General features: G+C 48.8%; 1 protein-coding gene and 1 long non-coding RNA gene across 5 annotated transcripts in view; one reads left to right on the forward strand and one right to left on the reverse strand.

Moving 5' to 3' along the window:
- Positions 1–10,823, reverse strand: part of LOC125397137 (uncharacterized) — a 26,819-nt gene extending 15,996 nt beyond the window's left edge. Inside the window, exon 1 of the long non-coding RNA XR_015738695.1 lies at positions 10,185–10,823. This is a non-coding gene — a long non-coding RNA (uncharacterized LOC125397137). The remainder of the gene's footprint in view (positions 1–10,184) is intronic.
- On the forward strand, positions 4,375–16,462 carry LOC125397135 (secreted and transmembrane protein 1b). Of its 4 annotated transcripts, none has more exons than XM_048429339.3 (6): positions 4,375–4,510; positions 11,193–11,348; positions 11,615–11,923; positions 12,200–12,259; positions 12,467–12,723; positions 15,940–16,462. In XM_048429339.3, exons 2-6 carry the CDS (start codon positions 11,255–11,257, stop codon positions 16,018–16,020), a joined length of 801 nt encoding a protein of 266 aa, XP_048285296.3. In that variant the 5' UTR covers positions 4,375–4,510; positions 11,193–11,254; the 3' UTR covers positions 16,021–16,462. The 4 variants fall into 4 exon arrangements, with proteins under 4 accessions (XP_048285296.3, XP_048285299.3, XP_048285297.3 ...); XM_048429340.3 differs by lacking the exon at positions 4,375–4,510 and adding an exon at positions 4,524–4,989; XM_048429341.3 differs by lacking the exon at positions 4,375–4,510 and adding an exon at positions 10,889–11,017.
- Positions 16,463–16,566: the final 104 nt, after the last annotated feature.

A 16,566-nucleotide genomic window follows, 5' to 3' on the forward strand; every position in this document is an offset into this window, starting at 1 on the left:
GTCTTCAGTTGTCTGATCAGCTCCTCAACTCTTCAAAAGTGAGAATTTCTGAGCTGCGTAACCCTTGACCCTCAGCGTCCACACTCTCTTTCTCTTACAAAGGCCTGGGCTCCTTTTCTCCTGCTGGGCCCCTGAGGTCAATGTCTCTTCACTACCCAAAGATCTCCAGTGCAAGTCTAGAACTGCACCAAGATTTGCTTCAAGTAGGAGGGGGCCACACACCTGCTTTCTGACTCACAATAGTAACTGATCTGGGAAACTCAACTGTCAAGTTCCAGGGGCCGACAGGAAGATTAGAAGTCTGAGATAAACTATCACCCCACTCCTGCCCTGGGAAGGTAGAGTGCCCTCAGGAACAGGGTTCTATGGAAGGGTGTAGGTTTTTTCTGGCAGGTATCGCTCTCCTAGGGAAGGTGGCCAGCCCTGGAACTCCCCAGCCCCAACTCCTTGATTCATACCCATGCCCCACTGTTGTTTTCTGGCATTTGTCTTGGTTACAATCCTGGTTTTCTTTAAACATACATTAAAAAGGGAATTTTTTATAGAATCTCCATGCTTCATTATTATTATTATTATTATTATTATTATCATTGTTGTTGTTGTGTATGAGTGTGGGTATGGGCATGCCAGGACATGTGTGTGAAGGGTGTTGATAACTTTTGGAAGTCAGTTCTTGCCTTTCACCTCGTTCTGAGGCAGTATCTCTCTTGATACTGCTGCTGGGCTGTATTTTCTAGCCTAGCTTGCCCATAAGCATCCAGACAAGTCTCCGATCTCTACCGCCTACTCTACCCTAAGAGTGCTGGGATTGCAGAGACACGCCACCACATCTGGTTTCTTCATAGGTTCTAGGGATCGAACTCAGGTCACTGGGCAAATGCTTTTACCTGCTGAGCCACGAGTTATGTCATTCTTTAGACAATCACCTGGATGTAATCGTCAGATAAATAATAAACTAATAAAGAGACTATCAGGTCAGCTGAGAAATACAACTGTCAAAAGCATAAAAGTCTACAAGAAACCTCACATACTGGTGCTTAAATGAAAGCAGAGGCCAGAGATACTGCCTGCTGCCTGGGGCCTCCAAAGCAAGCCCCATGGTGTCTCTGTGGCTGCAGCCTATGCTCAGATGCAGGAAGACCTGAGCTTCCCAGATCAAACTAAGGTAATCTACAGCACTTTGATGCTGTTCTTTGTTTGGGGCCATGTGTTAGTTACTTCTCTTGTTGGACCAAAATATCCAACACAAGCAGCTTGGGAAAGAAAGGTTGATGTGGGCTCAGTTTGAGGATACAGTCTGTCGTAGCGGGGAAGGCCTTATGGCAGCAGTGTGAACATCATAGTGGGAGAGGCCTGGTGGCAGAGGTGTGAACGTCATAGCAGGGAAGGCCTGGTAGCCGAGGTGTGAACGTCATAGCAGGGGAAGGCCTGTTGGCAGAAGTGTGAACATCACAGTGGGGGAAGGCCTGGTGGCAGAAGTGTGAATGTCATGGCAGAGAAGGCCTGGTGGCAGAAGTGTGAACATCACAGTGTGGAAGGCCTGGTGGCAGAAGTGTGAACGTCGCAGCGGGGAAGGCTTGGTGGCCAATATATGAAGCAGCTGGAAGTATTGTGTTCACAGACAGGAAGCAGAAAAACCGAATGCTGGTACCCGGCTTGCTTTCTCTTTTCTGGTCAACCTGGAATTCCAATCCCAGCCCATGGGGTGGAGCCACCCACAACCTCCTCAGTTAAACTTTTCTGGAAACACTGCCAGACACATCCAGAGAGGTGTGATTCCATGGTGATCCTAAATGCAATCAAGCTCCCCAGTTCCCCTCTTACACTGGGCAACAGTGTGAGGTGCTGTGCATCTTGGCTTCTGAAGCAAGAGGTGTTGTGTTTTTCTAAACCTGTGAAGTGTGCTGATGCAACAAGTTTCATCAAAAGTCAGTGCTGAGCCTCTGCTGAGGAGGGAAACTTTAAAGTCCATGAAGTTCCTCTTCCCCCTGTAGCTCCAGGAACCCTAGAAGAAAACCGAGTCGGGAGCTTCGATTGCACTCACTTCGCTGTGGCTTCTGTCTCCCCCGGTTTTCTCTTACGGGTACTGAGGGCCAGTCCCACAATGCTCCACTGCTCTGATTCTCTCTGTCTTCAAAGCCAAACAGAAAAGTCCTTCAGGATGCAGAATTCCTATAGGGTCCTTCAAAGGCCACCTCGACAGATGCTGCCTGGTCCAAACAGGTTTGTCTCCATAGAGTAGGAAACTAGTCCCAAGAAACTCATCGGAACCTACTCTGCCCTGCTATCCATGTCACGGGACCTCAAGCTCACCACCAGCACAGGGAGTAAGTCTGTCACTCGGGCAGGGATGTGCTCTGGGCCAGGCATCTCTATATGATGGTGCATACGCATTATCTATGCATGTGCACATGAGATCTTCATGCACAGTGACACGCACTGACTCTGTCATTAATTAGCATTACGTGAGATTTCGGGATAGTACATGCTTCTGCTGTTCTAGAGGTCAGAGCCAGCAGGGTCTTTGACCTTGGGCCTGAACACAAACCTGTCACTCTCATCCTAGGAGAAGGGCCACTCTTGTGGTGTCTCCTGGCTACCCATTGACCCTAACCAATTGCCTCTGCTCGGCTTCTGGGGCAATCACAAACTGGGGTCTCTTCTTCAGGGCCAGAACCAGGTCTTCTTCAGTCAGGCCAGTCTTTTAGTTCAGATGATGGTACATATGTAAGGGCATAAGTCTGACCCCAGAGACCAAACTCTGGGTAGCAGGGACCTCAGCTGCAGTCGGATTCCTCCCTCCACCCTGTGTCCCCATCTTTCCTCCTGCTCCAGCCCCAAGACTCTGCTAACATTCCCCTCCTTCTTCTTCCCCTACCCCATCACTGATGGCTCAAGCTAGTTCAAATAGGTTAGTGAGTAACCCACACCATTGACCACCTGGATACGGAGACACTTGTAGAACTCAGCGTCCCAAGAAGAGAACACACAGAGACATGAGCCATATCTACAGACGGCCCTGAGTGTGGCCATGGGGTCATGCATGCAACCCCAAGAAACATGAAAGACAAAGGCATGGACTGGAGAAATGTCTCGGTTGGTAAAGTGATTGCTTTACAAACATGAGGACCCAAGCGTGATCCCCAGAATCCATGCAAAAAATTAAAAAGCTGATTATGATGTTCACAGTTGTGATCCCAGCACTGGGGAGGTAGAGACAGGAGAAACCTTGGGGCCACTGGCCGGCCAGTCTAACGGTGAAACCCAGACCAGTGAGAGACTCAATTTCAAAAACGCAGAGGGTGCCTAAGGTAGGATACTTGAAGTTGTCTTCTGTCACACGCACACACACACACACATGTGTGAGGCATGCACACACTTAATTAAAAATAGGATATAGCCGCAGGAGATAAACATCTACTACTCCTGAATTCTTAGCAGATCCTGCTGAAGAAATGGAGCAGCGTGGCCTCGGAACTTAAGTCTCTGGAAACCCCATGGATGTGAGTCAGCAGACGGCATAGCCCTTGGCAGAGGAGGCTGTGATCAGGAGACATGCAGAGGGTGTCTCCTAGTGGAGCTAGGCGGAACACAAGCAGCTGTGTCTACCTGTGAGAAGCATATGCACCCCGAGGAGACATGCCTGATCAAGATGGTTTTCTGCACACGTAATCTCCAGAAGGCCAAGCACACATCGCCTGTGGACATTGGTACTAAGTCACCGGGGAAGACTTGGAATGTCTTGTCCTGGACTTGTAGTTTCAAAACAAATGGATTGGTTTCACTTTCACAGAAAGGCATTTTAATGGGGTGAGACACTGGAAACCTCAGCTGCCCTTCCAGACTCTCCCTTACACAGGACGTTCTAGCCCCATCATACCAAGGTTTCCTACCTCTGATCTGTCACCCAAAGCCCTACCAGGAGGGATAATAAGATCACAGCTATTTGACCCTCTCTACAGCATAGGTAGGCACTAGGGGTACCTGGTACGCCGTGAGTATGGAATCCATGGATTGTGTCCAGTGTGGGCTACTAGGCTCCTGCCTTCCTTAGCTCAATCCTAAAGTTCCTGTCTTTCCCTGTGCACTTGCCCAGAGTGGTCATGCCCGTACTGTCCCATGCAAGGAAGCAAATATACCCAGTTTTCCTAAAGGAGCAGCCCCAGAGCCTTGAATCAAACTTTGGCCCCAGTCAGGACTCTTCTAGAAAGAACCTGGACCCTCCTCCCACCTTCCTACTGCAGTGGCTAATGCAGGAGTTTTGGTTAAAATGTATCGAGGGAATCACGAAGAAACTTTTGTCAGGAAGAAACAGAAGAAGAAGAAACTTCTGTTATTGTTGTGTGTGACTTCCTGAAAGTCACACTGCTTTCCCGAACTTGTTTTCTTCCCTGGTTAGGCCAGTCCCATGGGCGGTACTTGGCCTGCCTTATCTGGGCCTCAGCGACATCTGGACTGAATGACTTCACCGGTGGCAGTTACAGAGTTCGGACAAGAGCCAAGTATGCAGGTGAGGATTAGAAAGAACCCTGGTGCTCAGAGGGTTTGGGGCTCTATGGGCTAAAGCCTATGAGTTTGAAACCATCAGGCAGGGTGTGCCTGAGGCTGCCTCTTGCCTCGAAGATCTGTCCAGAGTAAAGGCGGGGCTGAGCTACTCCACAGGTGCCTTGGAGCCGCTGCCGCTGCCGGGAATAGAGTAGACCTGGGCTTTGGACCTGAGCTCCGTGAAGGGCAGAGGTAGCAGCTGGATTCTTCGGTACTGAATGGGAAGAGGAGAATGGCGACCTCACTCTTCCTTGTCATCTGACCATGAGTATGGGAAGCCAAGCGCATGCAGTTGCCCAGGTCTTCAGGAGAGGGGCTTAGTGCACACGGGGCCCGCTGTGGTTGGTATTTGTGGACTTCTAAGGCTGGCCACTCAGAACTGGGAATCTACGCCACGTTTGGTCAGGGACACTGTGAATCCTGGTTTTTTGTTCCCGTCGTAATGTAAGTAGAAGCCGACTTCTGGTTGTGGGCTTGAAGGTTCTTCTTGTGACTTTCCTTCGACTCCAGAATTCTTGAAGCTCCGTGCATGTAACTCCCAACCCGACTCTGAGCTGGAAGCCTCTGTGCTGTATGAGATGGGCTGCAGAGGGGGTCAGATCTGTGGGTGGGGTCTGCCGGTGAAATACCACTACAAATCTGCTCCTGACCGCTCTGCGGCTCAGCACTCACATCCACTAGACACGGATCAGGGTGACAGACCCATCAGGGCTCTCGGTGAGGCAGTAATTACAAAGGCTTTGGGAAGAGGGTGTCAGAAAGGTGACACTGGGTATTGTCTGTGTAACCTGAGTCCTGAAACAGACTCTAGAGGTTCCAACATGCAGTTTCTGCTGCTCATCCCTTAGAAAGCATATAAAAACACAGGAGACAAACTTAACTAATACAGTCCTTGGGTAAGGACAGCATTGAAGTCTGTCAGCCCATCTTTAAGGTACTAACATGAGCTTCAGACTTAAAGAGAGAAAGAGGAAGGGTCTACGTTCTGATTGAGTAGGGTGTTGCCTAGAAGTCTTTGTTGCTTGAGGAATAATGGGATTCCCAAGAAGTGAGGGTTATTCTGAAACCCTGGACCACAGCACGTTCAAAGCAATGGCTGGGGATTTTTCATGCACCTTTGGGGGCAGAAACAGAACACAGGGTGAGCTGGCAGATGCCTCCGTGATTCTCATCTTCATCTCCAGCCATGAGGGGTTTAGATTTAGGGATGCCCCATGCATAGCTGCCGTACCTACGCGCAGAATTGAGCAGAAACCGGAGCGTAAAGGAGACAGCTGCAAAGGAGGCGGATGCCAGGCTCACCCTGCTTCTGGTTGTCTCGCTGTCCTAGGTAAGGAGGTGCTATAGCCGGAAAAGCTCCAGAGATGCCCAGGGCCCAAGAGCGTAGGTGGCTGGGAACTGGGACCACAGACAAGACAGAGGCCAGAGAGGGGCACAGTACCTGCTTCTCCCTCCATCTGCTCTTGCCCTCACCAGGGTGACCCACCGCTCGAGTCCCCTGGAAGGAGGCTGAGAACCCTCATGGCAGGAGGTGGCTTGGAGCAGTTAGGACTTTGGAGGAAAATAAGAACCATATTAGCTGTGGAGAGTCAAACTTTGAATTTTTCTCCTTCCACTATGTGGGTTCCCAGGCTCAAACTCAGACACTCAGACTTGGCAGCAAGTGCCTGTACCTGCTGAGCAGGTGGCCCTTTCTTTTCCTTGTTTCTGGTGCCTCTGCTTCCAGAGTGCTGAGATTAAAAGCAGATGCAACCACACCTGGGAAAAGACATTAAAAATGTATGTGGGGGGGGGAGTCTGGAGTGATGGCTCAGTGGTTAAGAGCACTGCCTGTTCTTCCAAAAGTCCTGGGTTCAATTCCCAGCAACCATATAGTGGCTCACAGCCATCAGTGATGAGATACAGGAACACAGGCAGGCAGAACACTGTGTAAGAGATAAATAGAGCTTTTTAAAGAAAAAAAAAACAGTGCTTAACCTTTAGAAATATTGTGTGTGTGTGTGTGTGTGTGTGTAGGGGTGTGTGTGTGTGTGTAGGGGTGGTGTGTGTGTGTGAGTGTGCACAAAGGCAGGGGTCAGAGGACAACTCTGTGAAGTCTGTTTCTTCCTTGTGCCTTTACAAGATTTCCGGGGTTGAATCCCCCAGTGGTCATAGTTTTGAGGAAACTGCCTTTACCTGCTAAGCCAGTTCACCAGACCTTACAGGATGTTATTTAACATAGACTAATTTGAGGACAGGGATTAACAGAACGAAAGGAACTCAGGGAAAGAGGAAGACTTACACCAAAGAGTGTGGGTGTAAGTCTCTCGAAGGAGAATCACACTTCTTTGTATTTGAAATAGTCATGTTGTTGACAGCCAGCCCCGAGTACAGAGCGAGTTCCAGGACAGGCTCCAAAGCTACACAGAGAAACACTGTCTCAAAAATAAATAAATAAATAAATAAATAAATAAATTTAAAAATTAAAAAAATCATACATAGGATTTTTTTGGTGTGATTTGAAGTTATTGCCTTCAAAGGGTTACTAAGACATTTAAATGATGAGGCTGGAGCAATAGGTCAGAGGTTAAGAGTACTTGCTGCCTTTTCAGAGGACCCCACTTCAGTTCCCAGTACCCACCTGGCTGCTCACAACTATCCAGGGGGTCTGATGCCCTTTTCTGACTTCTGAGGGCACCAGGCATGTGTGTGGTGCACATACATGCTGTCAAAAACTCTCATATACCAAAAAACAAATAAACAAATCTTTTTAAACACTTAAGTGACAGTGCAAGGGAGGATGCTAGACAGACTTGTAATCGATAAAACAAGTCTCTAGCCACAGGTTCAAGGAGATGGGATACCGTTATTGTAAGAAGAAGGCAATAACCTTGTTTGTTTGAGTTCCAAAAAAATGTCAGAGAGATTGAATAAGGACATACTTTAGCTCATATATGCTCAGACTTTAAGCATGCTTGTTGCTATTTTAACTTTTTAAAAAACAACTTATTTGATTTTTATGTGCGTTGGTATGGAGCTGGAGTTTCAGACATTGTGAGTCGCCATGTGGGTGCTGGGAATTGAACTCAGGACCTCTGGAAGAGCAGCCAGTGCCATCTCTCCAGCCTCTAAGTTTTTTTTTTTTTCAAGGCAGGGTCTGCCTATGTAACCCTGGCTGGCCTCAACCTTACTATGTAAACCAAACTGGCTTTGAACTCACAGAGTTCTTTGTGCTTCTGCCTGCTTCTGTGTCACCATTACTGAAATTAAAAGTGTGTGCTGCCACAGCCAATTATTTTAACATTTTTATTTGAAAATATCTTTGGCATGTTTTTTCTACCCCCTTGACTGTAGACAGAAGTTTCTGTCCCACCTAGTCCCACAGCCGTTCGGTCCCAAAGAAACTCAGAGGCTTATATTAATTATAAACTGTTTTGCCTATTAGCTCAGGCTTATTATTAACTAGCTCTTACAACTTCAGTTAACTCATAATTCTTATCAATGTTTAGCAACGTGGCTTGGTATTTTTTCTTAGTGAGGCATTCTTCTTCTGTGTCTAGAAGATGGCTGTCCCTCTGCCTTACCTCGTCCCAGAATTCTCTTACTCTGGTCACCCCGCCTATATTTCCTGCCTAGCTACTGACCAATCAGCATTTTCTTAAACTAATATGAGTGACAAATCTTTACAGTGTACAGGAGCATTATCCCAAAGCATTGATTTTGAATCAATTTCTAGTTGGGTATCTAGGAGAGGCAAAGTGAGACTCCCAGAAAAAAAGGAGAGGATGGGCTTCCAGTTCCAAGAACAATGGGAAGATTCTCATTTGAGAACTGAGAGGTATCTTGAGGGGCAGATCTAGGCTTGCCCTTTTCTCTGATGGCCAACCTGGCACATGGCATCTGTGATCATAGTGCAAACCAAAGAGTATCTCAAGACCAGGGCAGCCTGCCCAGCTTCAGCTAGGCCAGAAACAAGAAGTTGGCCCCTAGGCCCTCAGTCCTTCAGCAGAGGGATCTTGGTTTACTGTGAGGTCTGTCATTACACTGTGGTTAGTCACCTGACTGTCTATGGTGCCTGACCAGCGCCACAGGGACCATAGCAAAAGCCACAGCACCACCCCAAACAGAGGTACCTGAGAGTAAAACAGAGGTGTGACCATGGAATCCCCAAGCTAGATTACAGAGCCATCTGGGGCTCCTACTGTGATGACCTCATGGTGTACATGAAAAGAAGCTTAGGATGATCAGGGCCCTGAGGTTGGAGGATGCCCTTGGCTCTGGGCAACGGGAGAAGCCTGGGACCTGGGCACCATTCTTGTGAACCAAAGATTCCAGCTTCCTAAGGAGGCCACCATGAGGATGGTGGTATCCTCAGAGTCAAGATGCCTTCTAGTATGAATGTCTTGTGGCATTTCATACACAGTGACATGCTGGAGGGAACTTCATAGATGTATGATTCTGAAGGGAGGGGGTGACGGAAAGGTAGGCTCTAACAGTGAGGAAATGCCTGTGGGGTAATTAGGACATGGGGGTGTGAGGTATTGTAGATTAGCTCAGAGACTTCCTAAGAGCCAACAGGGAAACTTGTGTAAAAACTGAAAATTCCCATCACACTTGATGCCCCCGCTGAGAGCTTCCTGCCTCCCCCAGAGAGCTGAGTCTCCAAAGCTAAAGAGCACAGTCTCCCAGGACTGTTGGACCTAACTCCTATAGCCTTGAGGCAAGAGTTCAGCTTCTGGCTTTCACTTTCCGTGGGTGTCCCCATCCTACAGCTGTGATTCAGTAGCCATTCAACATTCTTTTGACTGAGGTTACTAGCTTTCCATATCACCTGGGTCCAGATGTGGACCAAGACTGACCTTTGACAAGCCTAGTTCCAGCCCAGGAATATGGACCAGGACTCCCATGGGACACTGACCAAACCTTTCTGAAGGGCTGCTGGCTGATGTCACAAAGAGCAAAGCTGTGCTCCATGTCTGTGTCAGGAAAGGCTGGGCAGGATCCTTACCCCTCCTACACTTCAGTGGGTCCAGATGCATTTGTTGGACTACTACTGTGTACATAACATGTACCAGGTCTGTGGGAAACACAGACCCTGACATCATCAGGGTCGTTAGAGGTTCATCTCTGCTGTCTCATCCTCCTCCAACATAATATTTGTGTACATGTATATGCATGCATGTATATACATGTATTCTATACATGTGCACATGTTTGTGGTGGTCGAAGGGGTCAGGAAACAGGGTATTACACATTCTGCAACAGAAGCAGTAGACTATAAGTAGGAGTCAGGTCATGCTGACTGGGGAGCTCTCTGGAGGGCAAGTTCCCTAACACGAATGGTCAATGTTCTGCGGAACTTTCTCCTTCCTTCACTGCCAGTCAGCATTCCAGGAACCCTTAGAACAGGATCTACACATCCCACGGCTGCTGCACTGGTAAGGAGGATGTGTACGAGGGGCCTCTATCCTGCGCTGGAAACTAAGCATTGAGACTGTGAAGGACGGTGCAAGATGCAGCTCGCATGTCCAGGGATCTGGAGCTGCCTCTACCATAAGACAGGGTCGGTTGGGTTGACTTTGAGGTCTAGGAGATTTGCCCACCTCCTAAAAGCAGCAATCAGCCTGTCCTATGGTAAACCAAAGAAATATAAAGCTCACCTGTGCTTCAGAAGTGTATAGTACAAAGTTAACTTGAGGGCAGGTAGGCAGAGTCCAGGGTTAAAGCAAGAAAAGGCACTGGGCAGGCTGCTTGATTGAAAGATGGCCAAGGTCTCTCCTTTTCTGGCATGAGCTACTGTGGTGGCTCATCTTGGTTGTCAACTTGACTACATCGGCGATCAGCTAAAACATGAGCTTCTGGGAACTTCTGTGTGGGATTTTCTTCATCAGATTATTTGAAGCCAGAAGACCCACCCTAAATGTGGGCCGCACCTTCTGATGGCACCCAGATAAGAGGCATGGAAGAAAGAAGCTTGCAGCTCTGCTAGTTTGCCCTCAACCTCACTGCAGGCTTCACCAGTGTTAGGACCTCCTTCTTCAGGACTTCAGCAATCCTGCAGGCCTTCTGCACCAGACTGGGACAGCGGAGACATCCAGCCTAGTGGGCGGAACAATTACCAGATTCTTGGCCTCTGTGTCCTGAGGCAGCCATTATTGGACTACACAGACCACATCCTATACCATGGTGCTCAGTGAGGATGACTGAGCAAGTGAAAGAAAGGACAGGCAGGCAGGACATGAGAATCATGGGCGCTAGGCACTGAACGGAGGCCACTTAGTGCCCTGTAGACAGACAGTGCACAGGTCAAGTCAATGACGAAACTGTAACATGACCCTGTTTCTGTACAAAGTACAACCTGAGCTGTTTGCTTGGTTAACTTTGCAGCTCTAAGCAGGAAGTGTGCCAAGCAGCCAACTCAATGCGTCTCACTCCTGGCTTCACCTATCTGCCCGTTGCTCTACCTCAGCCAGCCCCGCACTCTTTACCAAATGTAAGAACAGCGCTGGTGGCTGGGGTCCCTGCACAGGTTCAGGAATCTGGGGAGGAGTGGACAGGAGGAGCTCAAGGACCCTGGGCTGCATAGCCCTTCTGAAACTGGTGCTGTTTCCATGGGCCTCTGCAGCAGCTTTGGGGGACTTCTGACCCCTTCTTTTTCCTTCCTCTAGGTACTGTCCAAAAACCACTGACCAGAACAATTGTCTTCTGAGGCCCATCCTATGAATGAGCCATGGTGGCCTACCCTGTAACGTCCACTGGCTCATTTCCCAGAATTCTCTGGACCCTCCTTCTCCTGGCTGCCTCCCTGAATGCCCATAATCAAAGTAAGTCTGGGTTTTACTTCTCCCAAATGCAGGGACTCAGGGCAAGATACAGTGGGAGGATCAGACCAAGGTCAGGACCAGATAGTGACCTTGGCTTTGTAGCCCCAATATGGTGGGAGCTGGGCTACTACAGAAGGGTGAACCGCGTGTCCCTGAGAATAGCTGACCCTGGAGCACCAATAGTCCTGGGATCACTGCCGGGGAATTGGTAGGGGTATAAAAGACCATGCCTAGGCTGCAAAGTAAAGACTGTGCTCTCTCCACAGATTGGGACAACCCCGTATGCACCAAACCGGAAGTGTCCGCTCTCAGAGGTAGCTGCGTGCTGATGGCTTGTAACATCTCCCACACCTTCAAAGACGTCACCATTGAGCTAACTGCCAATGGAAAGACCATGACCATCTTCTACAAAAAGCCTCCAGGAAACTACTTTAAAGATCCATGGCACCTCCAGATTCAAGGAGGCCATGCCCAACTGGTGATCACAGGTGTCCAGGACATCCACGCAGGGGCGTACCTGTGGAGGCTGCATGGACTCCAGAGAAAAGACGAAAACTTGACCCTGAATGTTACTGGTGAGCTTTAGGCTATGAAGTGAGCAGGGAGGGAATGGGGAGGGAAGGAGCAGGGAGGAACCCCTCACAATTGAGCTCTGGATTTCATCTGCTTCCACACACAAACAAGGACCCTATGTGTCTAAATCTATGCCCTCTTCACCCCTTCAAACCAGTTCAATCCACCATAGTCCCCTGAGCCCATAGGAGATTGGGGGTGACATCAGAATTCCCACTCTCTAACCTGGAGGTACACCAGGGCTGCGGTCCCCAAACCTGATAATTTGTCTCTGGCAGAACCCCGAGACCAGGAAGGCTCGAAATGTGGAAAACTCTTCACGTTCTCCAATTCCAAAGGTACAAGACCGTTCACACTTTTTCCCCTTAGGCCACATAGCCGCTATTTCTGGAGCCCAACCCAGAGGCCCCTGCTAGCCTCCTCCACAACCTTTACCCACCCATATAGGAGTTCATGGTGGACGTGTCGAGGGGTGGGAGGGGAACAAGGGGAAACTGGAGGGGATGAATTATGCAAGCCAATTCTCATTGACTTCCCTGCTCCAGACCTAGACACCACCGACCGGAAGCCAGAGAGCTTGCAAGTCAATGCTGAGCCCCCATCTTCAGTGAGCAACGGGGTCATCGTCGCCATTGTCATCATTAGCAGCGTGATAATAGGAGCCAGTGTGTATGCCTGCTGCAAGTGCTCCCGTTCCCCGAAGTACCACAGATATGAAATGCCAGGGCCTGGTCTGACTCATGGGTTTCCTGGCGGTCCCCACTGGACACTGCCTAAGGTCTTCCACGTCCTGCAGCAAAAGGTACTCAAGGGGCCTTATTAGTTCCAGACAGCAGACTACAAGGCACTCAACTGACTAGACCTGACTATCTATATTTGGACAATCCTCACACATTTAGACAGGCTCACAGGAATCTGCTGTCCCCAGGCTCTCACTTTGACCCTGAAACACCCTGAGAACAGAATGGGGCCTCTGCTCTTCAGATTCCTCCCAGGACTCTAGGGAAATTTTTTATTGAGGACAGAGGGTTTTGGTTTTTTTTTTTTTTTTTTTTTTTTGATTCAGGATGCCCTAGAAGTTGACTGAACCCCTCCTGTACTCAAAACGTAACTCTGTTGGGATTTGGGAGACATCAAAGTGTTTCAGAGTATCTCAAGTGTGTGTAATCTATTTGCTTATTTGTGTAAGCTGTGGGATTTGTACATGGTTGTGCCAGTGCCTCTGTACCTCACACAGGCCCAAGTCAGGCTCTCAGGCAACCTCCCTCCCTCCCTCTCTTTCCCCCTCCCTTCTGTACTCTCTCCTTTCCTTTCTTCCTCCCTCTCTATCTCCCTCCTTCTCCAGATGAGGGAACCTTATGGGTGATTGGAACCTGTGGGAAGCCACCTGCAGAATGGAGTCCTATGCTTGGAGAACCCAGAGCAAGGCTAGCACCATGGACTGATCATGTTCTCAGGATTCGGAGACCCTCGGTGTCCTCATCACCCTGCAAGCATTCATGAACCTATCACCACCCACTTGGAACAACAAGAAAGAATCCTGTCTGTGTTTGCTAGGCACAGTAGTAGCCCATGCCCCATGTCTGGGGAGAGGCACAGGATCCCATCCACATCCTCTGTAGAAAGAGAGACAGCGGCTCACTAGGGAAGGGCCTGCTAAGCAGTGGTCCGGGCCTCTCTCTGGCACTCACAGAAACAGACTCTTTCCTGTGGTCATTAGTTCCTTACTCTGCACCTCAACTTTTTCCAAAGTTGAGGGAATTCTAAGCTGCATAGCCCTTGGCTCTCAGGATTCATCCCCTCTGCCTTTTAAAAAGGGGCCTGGGTTCCTACCCTTCTGCTGAACGCCGCCCCCCACTTCCCTATGGTCTCCAGGGCCAGCTGAGGGGTGCGGGTGCTGTGCCAGCTTTGCTCCAGGCACTTAGATCTGCCTGCTGACTCACAGCAATAGCAAGTTCCCGGGATCCTGCTGTCAGGTTCCAGGGTCTTAGCAGAGAACTAGAGGTCCAGAAAGATGCATCACTATACTCCTACCACAAGGGGGTGGAGAGGGCCTGTCTGCAGGAAGTCCTCAGGGACAGTGAGCTGATGGAGGGGGGGAAATACCTGCTGGTGGACACTGCTCTCCTGGAGAGGACAGTCAGGCCCTTAAATTCCCCACAAACCTCTCTCCGTAGACCTGACTCCCTGCTTATCCCCACCCTCGCCTGCTGTTCCTCTTGGGCCCATTTATCTTTATTGTAATGCCTACTTGAATAATTACATCATTTATATAACTCACACTTCAGAAAAGCCTTCAGGATACAAATTGTTAAGGAAATATGGTAAATCAATGATTATACAAAGCTGTAGGTCTTCTAGGAAATACACTTGATAGTGAGAAACACTAAAACCCACAAAACAGGTCTGGAAAGATGGGCCCGGGACTAAGGACACTTTCTGTTCTTGGGGAAGACCTCAGTTTGGTTCCCAGCACCCATGTGGCAGCTCACACCCATCTGCAACTCCAGTTCCAAGGGATGCAATGCCTTTTATGGCCTCCACAGGTTCCTGCATGCACATGGTACACAAACACACACACACACACACACACACACACACACACACACTCTAAATATATTTTTTAAACCACAAAACATTTGTTTAGTGCTATACAGAGTCCTAAAGATGAAGGCTGAGGATGAGGACATTGCCTGGTGTCCTTGACCCTGCGCAGAGCAGGCCCAGAGCAGCTTTGGGTTGGTGGCCCTGAACCCAAGTGCACAGGGATGTGTGCCTAATAGTCTAAATTAAGGTCCATTTCATTATAATGCTGGGTTTGGGCCAATTCAAGCCAAGCCAGCCCACCAGTTCCTCTGGTGCCCTGGGTCACATTGGGCACAGGCATAGGACCCATGCATCTGGGGGTTCTGAAACCTAAACCAGTCCAGAGTGCTACTGCTTCAAAAGAAGTCATAGCAGAAGTCAGCTCTGAACCGTTGTTCAGAGGAGAGGAACTGGGAACCCAGGTGCCCCCCGTTCAGCAGCCACGAGAAGCCCAGGAGAGAAACTGGATGGGAGCCCTTGGCTTTTCTTTGCTCCCTCACAGCTTCTGTCTTTCCCAGTTTTCTCTGCTTGAGACAGAATGCTGGTCTTGCCGTGCCTCGCCACCCTGGCTCCCTTCTGTGTCTTCGCCCCTCACTCCAGCCACAGGGCTCCATACCTTCTGTCCTTGTGCTGTGACCACGTGACCTGCCTCTCTCTCTCTCTCTCTCTCTCTCTCTCTCTCTCTCTCTCTCTCTCTCTCTCTTGTCCTGTGATCTCCTTTTTCTTCTTTGTGACTTTTGACCTTCCTCCAACAGACCCTCCCCCATGTGCCTGTGCCCATGGGACCACGGCTAGATATCCATCTCTTTTCTCAAAGAATGAAGAGTAAGGTGCCAGGATAAAAGTATATCCAAAATGGATGTAAAAGTTCTTTTTAAGGGCTGGAGAGATGGTTCAGCGGTTAAGAGCACTGGTTGATCTCCCAGATGTCCTGAGTTCAATTCCCAGCACCTACATGGTGCCCCCTTCTGGCCCGCAGGCAGACATGCAGGGAGAACATTGTATATATAATAAATAAATTTTTAAAGTTTTTTAACCAGTTTATTATTTAATCAGTTTATTATTTTCTGCTCGGGGGTGTGTATTGCCACGGTGTGTGTGTGGAAGTCAGATGACAGCTTGTAGGAGCCAGTTCTCCTACAAGAGAACCATTAACCATGTGGAAAAAGCAAACTCCAGTTGTCAGACTTGGTGGCAAGCACCCTTACCCAGTGAGCCATCTCTCCAGAGCTGGATATAAAAATTTTAATAATGTATTCTGTAGGATAGATAGAGAGAGAAAGAGGCAAAAGGGTGAATTATTATAAAGTCGCTCCCTGGAAGAAATGTTCCTTTCATAATAGTTAAGAGAAGTTGTTTAGTTTCATCTCATGCTGCTTGTGTAGAGTTTCATTTGTATGGGTAAAAGTGGAAATCTCTCTCCTCTTTCTAGAAGGTGATTTTGCTGCACGGTGCTTGTGGAGGTGAGAAGAGAGCGTTGGATCCCCTGAAACCAGAGCTACAAACGGTTTGAACCACCACATGTGTGCTGGAAACGGAAACCAGGTCCTTTGCAAGAGAAGCAAGTGCTCTTACTGCCTAGTCCTTTTCTCCAGCGCCTAAAGATTCTTCTTCTTGTTGTTGTTTTGTTTCGTTTTTGGAGAGAGGGTTTCTCTGTGTATCTCTGGCTGTCCTGGAACTCACTCTGTAGACCAGGCTGGCCTTGACCTCACAGAGCTCCATCTGCCTCTGCCTCCCGAGTGCTGGGATTAAAGACGTGCGCCACCACCTGCCCTGCTTACCTTTTTATTTTTTTACTTTTTTTGGAGATTTTTATTCTGTTTTATTTTAGACAAGGTCAGAGTAAGTAATCCTGGCTGGCCTGGAATTCACTGTATAGAAGAGGCTGACCTCAAACTCACAGACGTCCACCTGCTCTGCCTGCTGAGTACTGATATTAAAAGTGTGTAGCACCATGCCCGGCTAAAGATTTCATTTTTAATTATGTGTATATGTGTGGGGTGCGGTGTGGGAGTTGTGTAGGTGAGTGCCCTCCTACAGAAGCCAGAAGAGGGCATCT

Source organism: Myodes glareolus, chromosome 9 (assembly GCF_982192425.1).
Source record: "Myodes glareolus chromosome 9, mMyoGla1.1, whole genome shotgun sequence".
Lineage (NCBI taxonomy): Eukaryota > Metazoa > Chordata > Mammalia > Rodentia > Cricetidae > Myodes > Myodes glareolus.